Here is a 15905-nt window from a genome sequence, read left to right on the forward strand (position 1 = left end):
GGAATATGCCAATACAACAAAAAACTATCCACAGCGGATACTTTGGATAAAATCCGGATGAAAACAATCCACTAAGGGACTTCGCTGGGGATGTCTAAAAAGACTTTCCTGGGGAAGCAGCGGGACGAGGTATTATCGGTTACTAGGTAATAAGCTCAAGGAGACATGTGATCTGAACGCTAGGTATGAGGGTGAGAGATACAACATGCTCATGATGAGATGAATATCCAAGACCAACATAAGGGTGAGAGATATCAAAACTTCAAAACGTCTGAGGAAAACCTAAAAGGTATACTTCAACTCAGGGATTCTGACTCCACAGGGGACAAAAAGTCATAATAGGGAGCAGAGAGGAAGGAACACCAGGGATACCGGTTACTGGGCATATAATAGGTGACCAACCAAGGCGTGAATTGGGGAATATTCCCCAAACACTCATCATCCAAAAGAGGGCTAAAAGCAAACTCGATTACAGGATGGATATTCGACTCCATAAAGGGGATACGAATCTTACTCAACTGGGGAAGAACAAAAGGCTTCAGACCCGAGAGTGCATGAGACATACTATTTATTACCGTCAGAACGTAGATAATATACTCGCATGGACGATTATCCACAACCGGTTACTGGGTTAATAAAGGATAAATCGACCGAAAAGAAAAGGCATCGGGATACCGAAACTAGGTATATAATGATGACCAATTCAGGGGAGAAACAATCGTTACCAACAACAACAAGGTAGACGAGAGATGACCCGCTGGGGATAAATTGCGTAATCAGGGCAATTATCCAAACAGATGAGGGGATATCATCACCGAATATTGGATGAAGATAACTGTCACCAATTAAAGATGAGCAAAAATAGTTACTCTGCAAAAAGGGAAGAAATAGGGTTTACAACTACCGGTATGAGGGTAGAGAAACACAGACTCCGCCGGGGATAATAATTACTAATTATTGAGCAATTATTCATTTACCACGGGGAAATAGGAAAAGAGTCTCAAGAGACCGATCTAGGATCAAACTAGATAGGCACACCAAATCAAGACTTGTCCCGGTGAGGATATAACTCAATGGGGAAAACCATCCCAATATATGTGTCGGGAAGGAACAAAAACAATCGACATCCACGAGGATATAACCCGGTGGGGAATATGGAAGAAAGGATAGACGCTTTCTGCCTATGGGGCTGACTCTATATGGAGAGATCAGACACACACATCTGCTTGGGGGACGAAGACAAATATTATGCCTAAGTCCATCATTTTGCAAAAGATTTTGGATTATATAGTCGAGAACAGGTTGGAAGTGGCCTTTGAGGCCGAAGTCAAAGACATGGTTGTCGAAGCCAACGAAACAGAAGTGCATCTTGAGGGGCCTAACATTGATTTTAGCCAATGAAACATAAGTTACCAGTTAATGTAGCAGGCCAGAGGCTTGATGCCATCTATGATGATGAGCCTCTAGGATTTGAAAAGGATCCAATAGCATCAAATATAAAAATGTTGATGTAGGATCCTCTAGAAGAAACTGACCCGGGGGACGGGGCGAATAAAAGGCCAACATACATTAGTGTTAACCTTAGCCCAGAACTCAGAGTCAAAGTGATCCAGTTATTGAAGGAGTACAAAAACTATTTTACTTGGGACTATGATGAGATGCTTGGATTGAGCAGGGAACTAGTGGAGTTAAAGCCTGGTAAAAATCCAATCAAACAGACTCCAAGTCGATTTGCTCCAAAAATCCTCTCGAAGATCAAGGAAGAGATCGAAAGGTCGTACAACCAGGTATGTTGACTGGACTGCTAATATTGTCCTTGTTATAAAATAGAATGAGACTTTGAGGGTTTACATTGACTTCAGAGATCTGAATATTGCGTCCCCAAAGGACGAATATCCAGTGCCAGTGGGAGAAATGATAGTTAATTCGGCCGCAGGCTTTGACTACCTTAGTATGCTCGACGGATATTCTAGATATAATCATATTTTCATTGTTGGCGAAAACGTTCCGAAAAGGAAATTTCGATATCCTAGAGCCTTAGGCACCTGCGAGTGGGTAGTAATGCCTTTTGGTTTAAAGAATGCAGGGGGAAATTATCAAAGAGCAATGTATTCTATTTTCATGATTTTATTGAGACATTTATGAAGATTTACATAGATGATACAATTGTTAAGTTTGTGTCAAGAAGGAATCACACAGACCATCTTCGACAATCATTCGAAAGAATGTGAAAATATGGTTTAAAAATGAATCCTCTCAAGTGTGCGTTTTACGTGCAAGAATGGGATTTTCTAGGCTTTGTGGTCCACAAAAGGAGATTGAAATCAAAGAAAATAAGACCAAAGCCATCATGGAGGCGAAAACGACATCAACAAAGAAGGAGTTGCAGTCGTTGTTGGGAAATATAAATTTCTTGAGGAGGTTTATCTCAAATTTAAGCGGAAGGACTCAGGCCTTTTCACCCCTCATTCGACTAAAAAAAGGAAGGTTTCTAATGGGAGCAGAAACATCATGAAGCACTCGACAAGATTAAACAATATCTCATTCGTCCTCCAATTTTTTCACCTCCTTGTAGAAATAAAAGTATGAGGTTATATTTTTCTTGTACCAAGTTAAAGAAATATATAAATCCGGTTGATGTTTATATTTAATCTCATTTTGATGTTAGTAAATATATGTTATCTAAGCCAATTCTTCACAGTCGAATTGGAAAATGGGCACTTGCCCTGACTGAATACTCTTTGACTTATATGCCTCTAAAGGATATGAAGAGGCAAGTCGTCGCAAACTTTATAATTTACCACGCAACGGTCGAAACTCCCCAAAATCATCTAGACCTTGAGTCTTTGAAATTATATTTTGATGGTTCCAGTCACAAAAATGGAGCTGGTATTTGAGTTTTGATTATTTCTCCTAACAAAATTCCAACAAAATTCAAGTATAAGATATACGGTCCTTGTTCAAACAATGAGGTAGAGTATGAAGCTTTGATAGCTGGCCTTGAAATTATGTTGAAATTAGGGGCCACTAGAGTCAAAATAGGTGGAGACCCTGAATTAGTTGTTAAGTAGATAACTCGAGAGTATAAATGTGTCAAATAAAATTTGATAATGTATTTCGTAATAGCAAATCGACTATTACAAAAATTTGAATTTGTAAACATTAGACACATCCCTCGACTTAAGAATCAAGAGGCTAATGGCTTGGCTCAAATTGCTTCTGGATATAAGGTGTCAAAAGATAAGTTGGAAGATTTGATCGAAGTTCGAGGAAGTGTAATGGAAACCAGGTTATCTCCATCATATTTGGAAATGACGAAGTTGGGCTATGCAGACAAAGAGAATTTTGAGATATTGGCCATTGATAACTTGACACAAATATATTGGAGAAAGTCAATAGTGGATTACTTGAAGAATCTAATAGCATATGCGGAAAGAAAAATCAGGTATCGTTCATTGAGTTATACTCTTGTGGGAAATGAGTTGTTCAAGAAAACACCTAAAGGAGTTTTGCTCAAATGCCTTAGTGAAAATGAGGCATATTTAGCCTTATCGAATGTACATAGTGGGGCATGTGGGGATCATCAAGTGGGCCATAAAATGAAGTGGTTATTATTTCGACAAGGAATGTATTAATCTAGTATGTTGAAGGATTGCATTGAGTTTGCTAAAAAGTGCCAAGAATGCCACATACATGCAGGTATTCAATATGTCCCTGCAAGCGAATTGCATTTTATAGTAAAGCCTTAGCCCTTCAGGAGATGGGCTCTAGATCTGGTTGGTGAGATTTGACCAACATCATCCAAAGGTCAGAGATACATCTTAGTGGGTATCAACTACTTTACTAAGACGATTGAGGCCATACCTTTACTGAATGTTGACCAAGAGACAGTCATTGAATTTATCTAGAGGTATATGATTTATAGGTTTGGCATCTATGAAACCATTACAACTGATCAAGGATTGGTGTTCATTGGTCGAAATATGCGAGAATTTTCTAAAGAAGTGGGGATTAAAGTACTAACATTTACGCCTTATTATTCCTAGGAAAATGGTCAAGTCGAAGCAGCAAACAAGTTGTTTATTGGATTGATAAAAAATCACGTGGGGGAAGAAACCAAAGAATTGGCATAAGAAATTAGACAAAATCTTATGGCCTTTTAAAACTTCCCCTAAGGAGGCTAAAAACACTACACCTTTTCGATTGACTTATGGGCATGACACAATTTTACCAGTCAAAATTTACCTTCAATCATCTAGAGTCCAAAGACAAAGTGAAATCCCGTCTGAGTCTTATTGGAGTATGATGTTGGATGAACTGGTTGATTTAGATAAGGAGAGATTGAATGCCTTAGAAATATTGAGAAGGAAGAAAAAGCGAGTCACAAAATCGTATAATAAAAGAGTTAGGGTTAAGATGTCTTTGACTGGAGATTCGGTGTCGAAAGTAATTTTACATATGGATCGAAAAGATAAGACATTAGGTAAGTGGTCCCCTAATTGGAAGGGTCCATTCCAGATTGTCTAGGTGTTTTCAAATAACGCTTACGAGATCGAAGAGTTAGCAGAGGATCAAAGACTTCTGATGGTGAATGAGAGATATTTGAAGAGATATAAACCCATGCTCTAAGAAATTAAAATTTTAACAGAATAACGCATGTGCGAATAAGAGGCCAAAATGGTAATTGAAATTAAGTGCCCAAATGGCTAAGTTTGTTACAAATTGTCAAAAGTTGAAACTACATAGCAAAATAAAAAGTACAGAAATCAAAAAGGTAAATTAGCTCTGATTCAATCATATTTCTCTTTGGAAAACGTCAAGCGGCGATCAATCAAGGATTTGCTGGCAATTAAGTTGGTGATCTCGCCTTCAAAGAGTTGGGCCCTTTCGACATGATAAACGCCCATTGTAGTCTCTTTGTTGAGTGTTTTGCGATTAAGTTGTTCAATTTCTTGCTGATGATCCTTAGCCTTTTGGACGTTGGTTTGTAACTCCTTTATTTATTGCTCCCATGCAGAGATGCTGGCAGTGCAAGTGTTGAATTCTTCTTGACCTTGTTGAAAGGATGTCTCCATGTCTTCGACCTTCTTGGTAGACAAAGCGGTTGTGTCCCGTTCTGCTGCCTGAGTTTATTGTTTATTTTGAATTTTGTTCGCTATCTCCCATTTACGATTGAGGTCAGCAGTGACTTGATCGATTAGAATTCCCAGATCTACAACAACTTCGACAACTTCTGGGGGATAACTTAGAATGTCGACTTGTTTCAGCAGATTCTTGATCCCATAGCAGGCAGTAGTATCATTTTCCAAATCCTCGATCATATCAACATAAAAAAATTCTCCTTGATCCTTTGAAGGAGTTTTTTTAGTAGTTTCGACATGGGAGTGTCCACCGGAAGCAATCGACGAGCTTAAGCATTTTTCTGTTGAGCTTCCTCTCGCACTCAACATTAACTTCAAATATTCATAAGCCTTATTCTTAAAATTATTGCATACCAAAATATATTTTCTCTGTGGTGAAGAATTGCGTACAATCGCTACACGAATCTGTAATGATTGTGTCGACTTCGGACTACACAAATAAAATATTTTTTGAAATTTCTACTATGTTACCTAAAATTTCAAATATATTCAAAATTTCCGGTACTTATTGTTTGTCCACGGAAATTTTGAAAGTTTCTGATATTGTATACCGGAATTTTTGAAATTTTTGAAATTTTTTATTCGATTGTTCCAAATTTTTGATATGAATACAAAAAATTAAGTATTGAAAATTTTAAATTAACTATCAGAAATTTTAAATTAATTATTTAAAATTTTGTTTTAGTAAGTTTAAAAAGTAAAAATTATAAAAGAAAAATAAAATTTAAAATATAAATATTAACAAGAATATTTTAAAAATAAAAAAATTAAGAGATGTCAAATTTAATTGAGGATCACAAGAAGAATTCTCCTATTATATTAGAGTTATTGTTGCCGAATATGAACCCAGTCCAAACAAGGACATTATTCTTTTTAATAAAGTTTAATCATATTTTTTAGTTTTATTATTATAAAATTTATTTTCTATGTAGATACTAAGGATATGCCAATGAAGATCCAAATTTTGAATGATTTTTTTTTTTCAAATACAGCTGTGTTAGTTATAGGAGAAGATTTTCAATGATATAGACTTTTAATTCAAATCAGAATAAAATAAAAAATATAAATATATCAATTTTTTTTTATTAAATTCAATTAAAAAAATAATTATTTACAAATTATCAATTCAATACCATAATGGTAAGTAATTATGTAGATCTTCTATTTTATAAATTCTTATGTATTTATACTAAAAATTAGTCCACATTCCAATGTGCTGGAACAACCATTAAAGGATAACTTAAATCATATCAAATATCGTTAGTGGCAATTATATCAAATGAAAAATATTAAAATATACAATTGAGTAAAACCTATACAATAATATATTAAAGAATTTTTATTATTAATAAATAAATAATTCTTGAATAGTTTTTTTCCTTATATTTAAACAAATCAAATCCTTGTTTTCCATACTATATTATTTAATTATAATAATTTGATATCTATATTTTAAGCGAGGCGGTTAATTTTCTATAAATAGTATATAATTATCGAATATTTGTATTCTTTATATTCTAAAAAATATATTTTCAGTTAGAAAAAAGTGTGAATTATTATATGAATAAAAAAGTCATAGTAAAAAGATATAATTAAACATTTTTTATCTTAGATTAAAAAATTCAAAATAAAAAGAATAAGGAAAAAATATGTTTTAATCAATATTTATGATAACAAAACCTATGCATTTATGATAATAAACAACCCTATCTTCAAAAATAATTTTCTTACCAAATCTATTAAAAGAATAAGGAAAAAATATACTTTAAAAACAAAATTTTCTTATATTTAAAATAGACATCTTAACCACGTAATAAATAAAACAAAATAATTCATGAAGTGGCGCAATCTCGTCGAATAGATATATATAATAATAGTTAACAGATATATTTATTTTACAAAAAATACCAAATATATGACTGAACCGATATTTCTTTTTTTTTTTCATTATTTATCATAAATAATTTCTATTTTTTATATTTATAGAATAATTGATGTATTTTATCTTCATATTGACCAAATACAACAATTATTTAATAAATTTTTAAAAAATAATATTTTATTTTGTAACTAAAAAATAGAGGGATTATTTCGCATGCTCTAAGTTTCTCTTGTTCTTATTTGTTTTTCATTTTCCATACATTCTCCATCTTATATAAAGCAATGAAAGAATATAACTTGAATGAACAAGTTTTCACTCAAACATCTAGCACGAACAATGTCCCATTTTTCACCTTTTATCTTTATTTTTATTTGTTTATCTTGTCTAGTGGTTATTTCTCATGCAATAAATAATGGTTTTAGTGTTGAACTCATTCACCGTGATTCTTTCAAATCACCACTTTACAATCCCACACAAATTAAATTCCAAAGAAATTTCAATGTAATGCATCGGTCTATCAGTCGTGCTAATTATTTCTATAAAAAACTGTCTTCTCCTAAAAACAAACTTCAGTTATATTTGCCTTCTGATAGCGCCGAATATCTCATGGGTTATTCAATTGGCACCCCACCATTTAAGGTTTATGGAATTTTAGATACCGGTAGTAATTTAATTTGGCTTCAATGCAAACCTTGTAATTTATGTTACAACCAAACCTCTCCTATTTTTGAACCTTCAAAATCTTCGAGTTACAAAAATATTAAATGCTCTTCTAGAATATGTAAGTCTATGGAAGATACTTCTTGTTCTTATGGTAGAGATGTTTGCCAATATAAATTGGATTATGGTCATGGATCAAATACACATGGAGATCTTAGTGTAGAGACGTTGACATTGGATTCTGTCTCCGGATCTTTTGTCTCATTTCCTAAAATTGTTATAGGATGTGGACATAATAATGGTGAACCAATGTATAATGGTCCAAGTTCAGGTGTAATTGGCTTTGGAAGTGGAGATACGTCACTAATAAAACAATTAGGATCTTCATTTGGGAAAAAATTCTCATATTGTTTAATTTATGAGTACAATAAGAAGGTTAATAGATCTAGCAAACTCAATTTTGGAGAAAATGCTATTGTTACCGGTGATAATGTTGTTTCAACTCCTATAGCCAAAATGAAAGACTATTACTTCCTAACTATGAAAGCATTTAGTGTGGGAACTAAAAGAATAAAGTATAAAGGATTTAAACGTGAAGGAACAAATGCTTCTACCCATAATATCATAATTGACTCTGGTACACCCGCATCTATTCTTCCACACCGTGTTTACTATAGGATGAAATCAGCGGTGAAAAAAATGGTTAAATTACCGCGTTTTCATGATCACACAGAAACATTCCCCCTTTGTTACAATACCACATCCAAACAAAAATTTCCACCAATTACTGCACATTTTAAAGGAGCAAACGTTAAGTTACATTCTGAGGGAACCTTCTTTTCCCTATATAAAGGGGTTGAATGCTTTGCATTTCGCCCACATAAAAATGGATTAGGTATCTTTGGAAACATGGCACAAGTGAATTATTTGGTTGGTTATGACCTCAACAAAAACATTGTCTCTTTCAAGCCTACTGATTGTATGAACTATTAAATGAGAATAAAGCCTACTCACTGCCAAATTTATTATTTAATTTTATAATAAAGTTTATATTTTATTCCGTATATCTTTTTTAAGAGTATTTTTAGTTGTCTTTTTTTAAGAACATACATTGACGAGCGACATATATCTTTAAACTATTAAGCATTAAATTGATATCAATTATTAAAATTAACTATGAAAATATTTAAACTATTCTTTCATTTAACAATTTAATGTTTCAAGGAGACTATTATTTTACTAAAATAATATATAACAAAAGAAAACTCTTACAAATAAGAGAGGATGGATTATACCAAAATCTTCGCAGGGAGAAACAAACCTAAAGTTAGCAAAACACAACTTATTCTTTACAAAATCTTCCCTAAAAAAATATGTATTAAACTGAAGAGAATTGAGTGGGGGTGGTAAAATGAGTCGGGTCCGTTTAACTCACAACTTTTGGCGGGCCGGGGCAAGATTTTGGCTCAGTGTCTTAAGTTGACCCGTCCCGTCTCACCCAATTTTGAAACAGGTCGAGGGCAGGCGGCGCAGGTTTTTCCCGCGAGCGTTTTGTTAAAACTATTTGTTTACATGGAATTAAAACAATATTAACATGGTCTGTAGTAGATCTACTTTTACTACAACTCTTATTTCTTCAACCCCTAATATTCATTTTTCACATAACCACAAACACCTCATTTGAAGACATTAACTGGTCTTTACTTCATTCTTCATCTTCACTCATAGTAGAAAAAATATTTATTGCAAAACATAGAGAGTACATTCTTTTCTCTTTTCTATTACTAGTTGTCATTGGAGTCAAGTTCTAGAGTTATAAGATAATTTTTTCATAAAGGAGTTTGTTTCTCATTATGATAAATAAAGTTTTTATTTTTATTTTGTTCTATTTGAGTTATCATTTCATTTTTTTACACTAAAATGCTCAACTAAGTGCTTATTATTTGTCTGGATAAATATTAAATAATGAAGTTTTGATTTTACTTGAATTGTTTCATTTTTGAGACGTTTCCATTGATAAAGCTATTGATTTTGATGTTGTTGATCTTGATAATTACTAAATAGTGGGTGAGGATGAGGAAAGAGATGGTGGAAGATTCCATCCAATGGCTACTTCCATATGTAAGACCCTAATTTTGACCCTAAGATCCCTCATGTTATTCTCATCATATGTGTAGCGGTAAATTCATGATCATCAAGCTATTGACAAGCTAGAGATCAAATAACAAGAGTCGCCACCACGCTTTTATTGTTTCCAAGGGAAAAGAGAAAAAGTACGAACAAAACCCAAAAAGTAAGAAGTTTTCAAATCAAAACTAATAAAATGTCAGAGATTACAGGTAAGGGGGTTGGTTACACAGAGGGAAGGTGTTAGCACCCAAAGTATCCTAGGTACTCCTAGGGAGCCCTTTTTGTGTGTATATGTACTTGGTATAAAGTGATGTTTACAAACAAATAGAATGGGGGGATGAGAAAAGAATTCATTAATTATATTTTTTTGTTTGACAAGACCTTCGGTCTTGTGCCTACGTACCAACATAAAAAATGAGGGATCAAAACCTCATAGTTTGTGATAGAAATTTCAAAGTGGATGCATTGTTTTTTAACAAAAATTAAGTTTAAAAGGCACAAAGGCCTAAAAATGGTTTGAATGAGTTAGTTCTTTTTGGATTTTTCAAAGTTTAAGTCAAGTATAGTTAAGTTTATTTACAAGTTTGATTTAAGAAAAGAAGTTTGAAAATGCCATGGCATAAGGCCAAAGTTTCTATCTTTTTGCAAAGTGGTCAAAGTTTAGAACAAAAAAATAGTTCACACAAAGAAGATTTTGAAAAATGGAGAAAGAGATTTTGAAATTAAAGAAATGGGGAGAAGATGAAGATACTACCCTATGTACAAAAGTTAATAGTTTAGAGTTGAAAAGATCTGTCCAAGTGGGTAGCAATCCAATAGACAAGAATGTCAATAGAAATCCAGAATTCCCTTGGACTTTTATAGAATCAAGCAACACACAAATGCACAATTATATTATCTTGAAGAGCAAGGAATCAAATAAAGATGGCCACATCCAAGCTTATCCATTCCGTGATCTTCTTCAAAATGGCCCATGTAACAGATGAATTCCACAAGTCACAAGTTCAAAGTAACAACTTCACAATGATCATGCTGCAGATGAACTCAAAAGGATCTTGAATGATGTATCAGATGAAGTTTCAAATTGCAAGCACTTAGTTCTTCAACAAGCTGGCATTGGCCATGTCCTTTAGCATAGGAATGTTGCCTAAATTCTAAGTCCATTTGTCTAACATCAAGCCAATAGTCCACACAAAAGTTTTTTTAGGGTTTTTGTTGCTATTATGTACATTAATGGTCAAAGACCACACAAATAAACAAAGTATACACAAACAAAATATATCACACAATATGGTCCAAATGGACAAAGTGAAAATTTCATTAACATAAACAATTAGAATGATATGAACAATGGAAAATGTATAAGAGCTAGAATTAAATGGCATTAAAGTAAAGGACTTGAAATTAAAAGTTAGTACTTAATAGGTTAGAAGTTAGTATTGATTTGCTTTTGATTTTTAATTGAAGTCATTCTTTGGAGAACACTCAACCCACTTATCACAAGCATGGATCCTTGAACCAAGACATCTTCCAAAGGAAGGAAAAAAGGCCAAGTTTCCATACAATACCATGAAAGAGGGGAGACTTACAATCTCACTAACTAGAATGCTTATGCCTTTTATGTCACAAATTTAGCACTATGTTAAGCAATCGTAATTGGACTTATGTAGAAGTCAAAACTATTTCAGGTCGGGAAATAAAATTTTGGTGTTAATGCATGTTAGAGACATAGTATAGTAGACTATGCTCATGAAACATACCACACACAGAAAGAATATGCAAAAGGGGTGGCCTAATCTCATCCATACTCATGTCAATTTTTCAATCAACTAGCCTTAGGATTTTGAGATATCATCGGCCAAATGGAATAATGAATGAAGAAAGGGAATAAGATGAAGTGAGAGGGAAATGGATCAAAACACGAATTGGTTAAAAGAGGACTTTTACCAAATTAATATCATCCATTCGTTTTGGGAGATGGAATGTACATTCCATCAATCCCCTAAATCCAATGATATTAATTTGACAAAGTCAAATCAACCTTGACCAAAGCCCAACAACAAGAGTCAAACATAAATAAGTCATCACAATTGCTCAACAAATTTATTTGACATTTATTCAAATTAAAAATACTAAAATAGTGCATTTAAATTAAATATGGTTTGTCCAATTCCTAAAATCTCATCAAAACACCATAGAAATGGCCATGAGATTTATCATAGGTCAAACAAGGTCAAAGGACCTTGGAAAAAAAATTCATAATTTTTGGGCATTTAAAAATATTTTTAAACAATTAAAAAAATGAAAAATCAATTAATTCATAAAAAATATTAATAATGATCCAAAAAAGTAGTTTTAATTCAGAATATGAAAGAGAAAAATATTTGAAATTTTTTGGTGAAACTCCCATATTTTTTGGATCAATATTAAATTTAATATGAATTATTGAAAATAATGCAATTAAAATAAAAATTAAAATATCAGAAAAGACGTGGACCACTTGATCTCCCAGATTAATTGAGTTGGCAGATAAAGTGGATCAAAACACGCGTTCTACCGTGCACATGAGTCAGTGCGCCACACAGTTGGTATTCAAAAGGAATGCTCAAGATTAAAACAAATTAAAAGGATCCTATGGCTCAGAACCATCCAGCACACCACCGGCGGCCAAGGACCGGTTGTCTTCTCCGGCGAACCTCGTCGAACTGGTTCAGTCATAACCATCACCAAAATTAAAAACAAGGACATGATTTCAAAGTAAAAATGTCATTGTGTTCGAATCTAGCCTTAATTCACTCTAACTCCAAGTATATTGAGAGATACATGGAGTTGAAATTTGAGGTACATGAACTGAGTTTCTTCGATTTGGCCTCAAAGCAACTCAATCTTCTTTCCTATATTGGTAGGACTTCAGACAACCAAAGAATCAATAGGATTGAGCAAGAATTAGAGATAATCGAAGAGATCAAAATTTTTGAAAATATACCTTCAATGGAGGTTTGGATTCAACTGATCTTGCTCTTGCTCGTGCTTGATCTCACTCCAAATGCTTGCAGAAGAAGGATTGAATGCTCAAAAGGTTGTGGATCCCTGGAGTTTTGAATTTCAAAACAGTGGAAATTCAAACTCAAATTCAAGTGAATTTTTCAAGATTATCCTTTGCAATGTGAGGGTTAGAGGTAGGGGATCAAAGCTGGCGCGAATGTGTGTGAAATTTTGAGCATATGAGGCTCTATTTATAGATGAAACCATTGCTTTTTGCACACTTGAAATCGACTTTCCAAATTTGGTATTGATGATGCGTGGGTGCATGGGTGCGCATAGGCCCATAAAATCATTTCCCTAAGTCCACAAATGAGTGTGAGAAAGTCTAAATTCAACTTGGATTGCAAGGCAAGTGTACATGAAGATTTGAAGTTTGATCCTTGCCAAGTGATGACACCACGTTCATGCCATGCGTAGCCTATGCATTCCTTGTCCAAAATGAATGAATTGAGCTCTTTGGAAAGGTGAGATTGAGAGGAATAACTTTCATGTTTAACACTTTTACATTTGGAGTTTGTATCATGAAGAAATTTGAGGTGGAAGTTTGGAAATTTTTGATATATCAAAAGTTTTCTAAGTGTCAAGTCATATGTCTCAATGTTCCACCTTGCTTAACTTTTCATATAAGCTTCAAATGAGAAATGTGTCTTCATCAAATTTGTAGCTCATTCAAAGACCTTCAAAATGGTCATCAATTTCATGTCATTTGGATTTGAAATAATAGAGATGTTTCTCGAAGAGTTCAAGATAATGGAATCTAAGAAACTGAAGTTGTTTGTCGATAACAAGTCAACTATCAACCAGGTGAGTCATCCATTGTATCATGGTTGAAGTAAGCACATAGAAATGAGGTATCATTTTTTGATGGACCAAGTTATTAAAGGAAAGCTTGAACTTGGGCATTGCAAGACATAAAGGCAACTAGCTGACATACTCAACAAACCCCTAAAGAAAGTCAGGTCCAACGAGTTGAAGAAAGACATCGGGATGAGAAGTATCAAGAATATGAATTAGGGGTGTGTTAGAGGTTGTAATTTGATGTTCTGTTGAAAGCTACCATTCGACTATGTCAAAGTAGCTAGTCGAGATGTAGAAGTCATATGTATTTGACTTAGTCGAATACAACATTCAATTGTTATGTCGAAATGCAAATTTTAGTTTTGTACTTTGCATTGTGTATGTTTTAGGCATGTGTCGATTTATATAGTTTTGGGTTTATGATTTACTTTCCTCTATAAAGGCATTGTATGATGTAAATTCAATAACAACTTCACTCAATACAAATTCTAATTCTCTACAATTCAATTTCAATATTTTTTCTCTCTTCTTATCTTTCTTAAAAACCTTTTTTTCCAACATTAAAAAAGGTTGAAGATGAGCATGAGTTTGGAAGACTCACAACACTTAAATTAAGATGGTGTGTTGAAAGTTATTCAAGTAATTCAAGTGTTGTAACCAGTTAACGGGGTAGTAATCGATTACAATAAGGTCAGAAGCTCATCCAAGTAGCAGAAAAGTGGTATTTTCGTTGTTGTAACGAGTTAACTTATTGTGTTAACCAGTTACCACAGAAGGAGATTTATTTTTCGTGTCATGTGTAACCGGTTAACCAAATGGTGTAATTGGTTACAAGCCCGATTTTTATACTTTTATGTTACTTTACTTGGTCATTTTATTTCAAAATCACATTGTAACTCATACATAGGATGCATTCTCATCCTAGGCCAATGCAATTATAACCTCTCTCTCCACATCCAAAGTTTCTCCACCATTTCTCCAAACTTGTGGTGTTTTGTTCCAACAAGAAAGACAACTAGCTGACATACCCAACAAACCCCTAAAGAAAGTCAGGTTCGACGAGTTGAAGAGAAGTATCGGGATGAGAAGTCTCGAGAACATGAATTAGGGGTGTGTTAAAAGTTGTAATTCGATGTTCTATCAAAAGCTAGCATTCGACTATGTCGAAGTAATTAGTCGAGATGTAGAAGTCAATTGTATTTGATTGAGTCGAATACAACATATAGTTATTATGTCGAAATGTAAATTGTAATTTTGTACTTTGCATCATGTATGTTTTGGACATATGTTGATTTGTATAGTTTTTGGTCATGTGTTTTAGTTTTATATATAAAGACATTGTATGATGTAAATTCAATAACAACTTCACTCAATTTCAATTTCTATCTCTTTTATCTCTTCTTTCTTTTTCTAAACGTTTTATTTCAACCGTTAAAGATATTTTTTTAATATATATATATATATATATATATATATATATATATATATATATATATATATATATATATATATATATATATATATATATATATATATATATATATATATATATATAAACGCAATGTATTTTTTATTTCAACTTATCCTGTACACTAAAAAAATCAATTGGTGCAGTGTCATGTGAATTTATTACAAATACTAGTACCACACAACCGCTCTATTAATTAATAGCCAAAATATTCTAGTTTTCTTTTTAATATTTTACGAAATGTTTATACAAAATAAAATTAAAAATGAAACTGAATAATCATTTTTGGAATTTTTCTCATGAATTAGTTTGAGTGGTGTTTGGATAGATGCTTAGAGAAAAAAAAGAATTAGATGGCTTTACCGCTATAAGTGAATGAGCATTTTAATTAGGACAGCTTTTTCTTCAAATTATTTTATTTTAATAATTTGAATTTTTAAACGGTGTTATGTTAATATTAAGGATTTTAATTATTGTTATGCCAGTGATATGCAATCAACGGTTTGATCTTGCTTGCAAGACTAAAAATTTGTCACAAATAGAAGTATTAAATAAGAACCGTCCGATTGCGTGAATGCAGTGTGAATAAGGTCTGTCAAAAATTACAAGACATACTTAACCTGAATAAAACAGATATTTTTGGGAGTGTTTTTAAAAGTTATTTCATTAAACATATTAGTATAATCAAACTCATTAGTCCAAAGTCATCTAAAACTAAGCATGAAGATACTAATTAAAAGAAAAACAAGTATAAGAAATGAATGTAACATAAGAGAAGAAA

The 15905-nt window shown here is 32.9% G+C and overlaps 1 protein-coding gene across 1 annotated transcript; it reads left to right on the forward strand.

Annotated features, from left to right (window-relative positions):
• The first annotated feature begins 7359 nt into the window (after positions 1-7359).
• LOC127082683 (aspartic proteinase CDR1-like) lies at positions 7360-8676 on the forward strand. The gene has a single exon (XM_051022909.1). The coding sequence runs from the start codon at positions 7360-7362 to the stop codon at positions 8674-8676; it is 1317 nt and encodes a 438-aa protein (XP_050878866.1).
• The last annotated feature ends 7229 nt before the right edge of the window (positions 8677-15905 follow it).

This window comes from Lathyrus oleraceus, chromosome 5 (assembly GCF_024323335.1).
Source record: "Lathyrus oleraceus cultivar Zhongwan6 chromosome 5, CAAS_Psat_ZW6_1.0, whole genome shotgun sequence".
Classification (NCBI taxonomy): domain Eukaryota; kingdom Viridiplantae; phylum Streptophyta; class Magnoliopsida; order Fabales; family Fabaceae; genus Lathyrus; species Lathyrus oleraceus.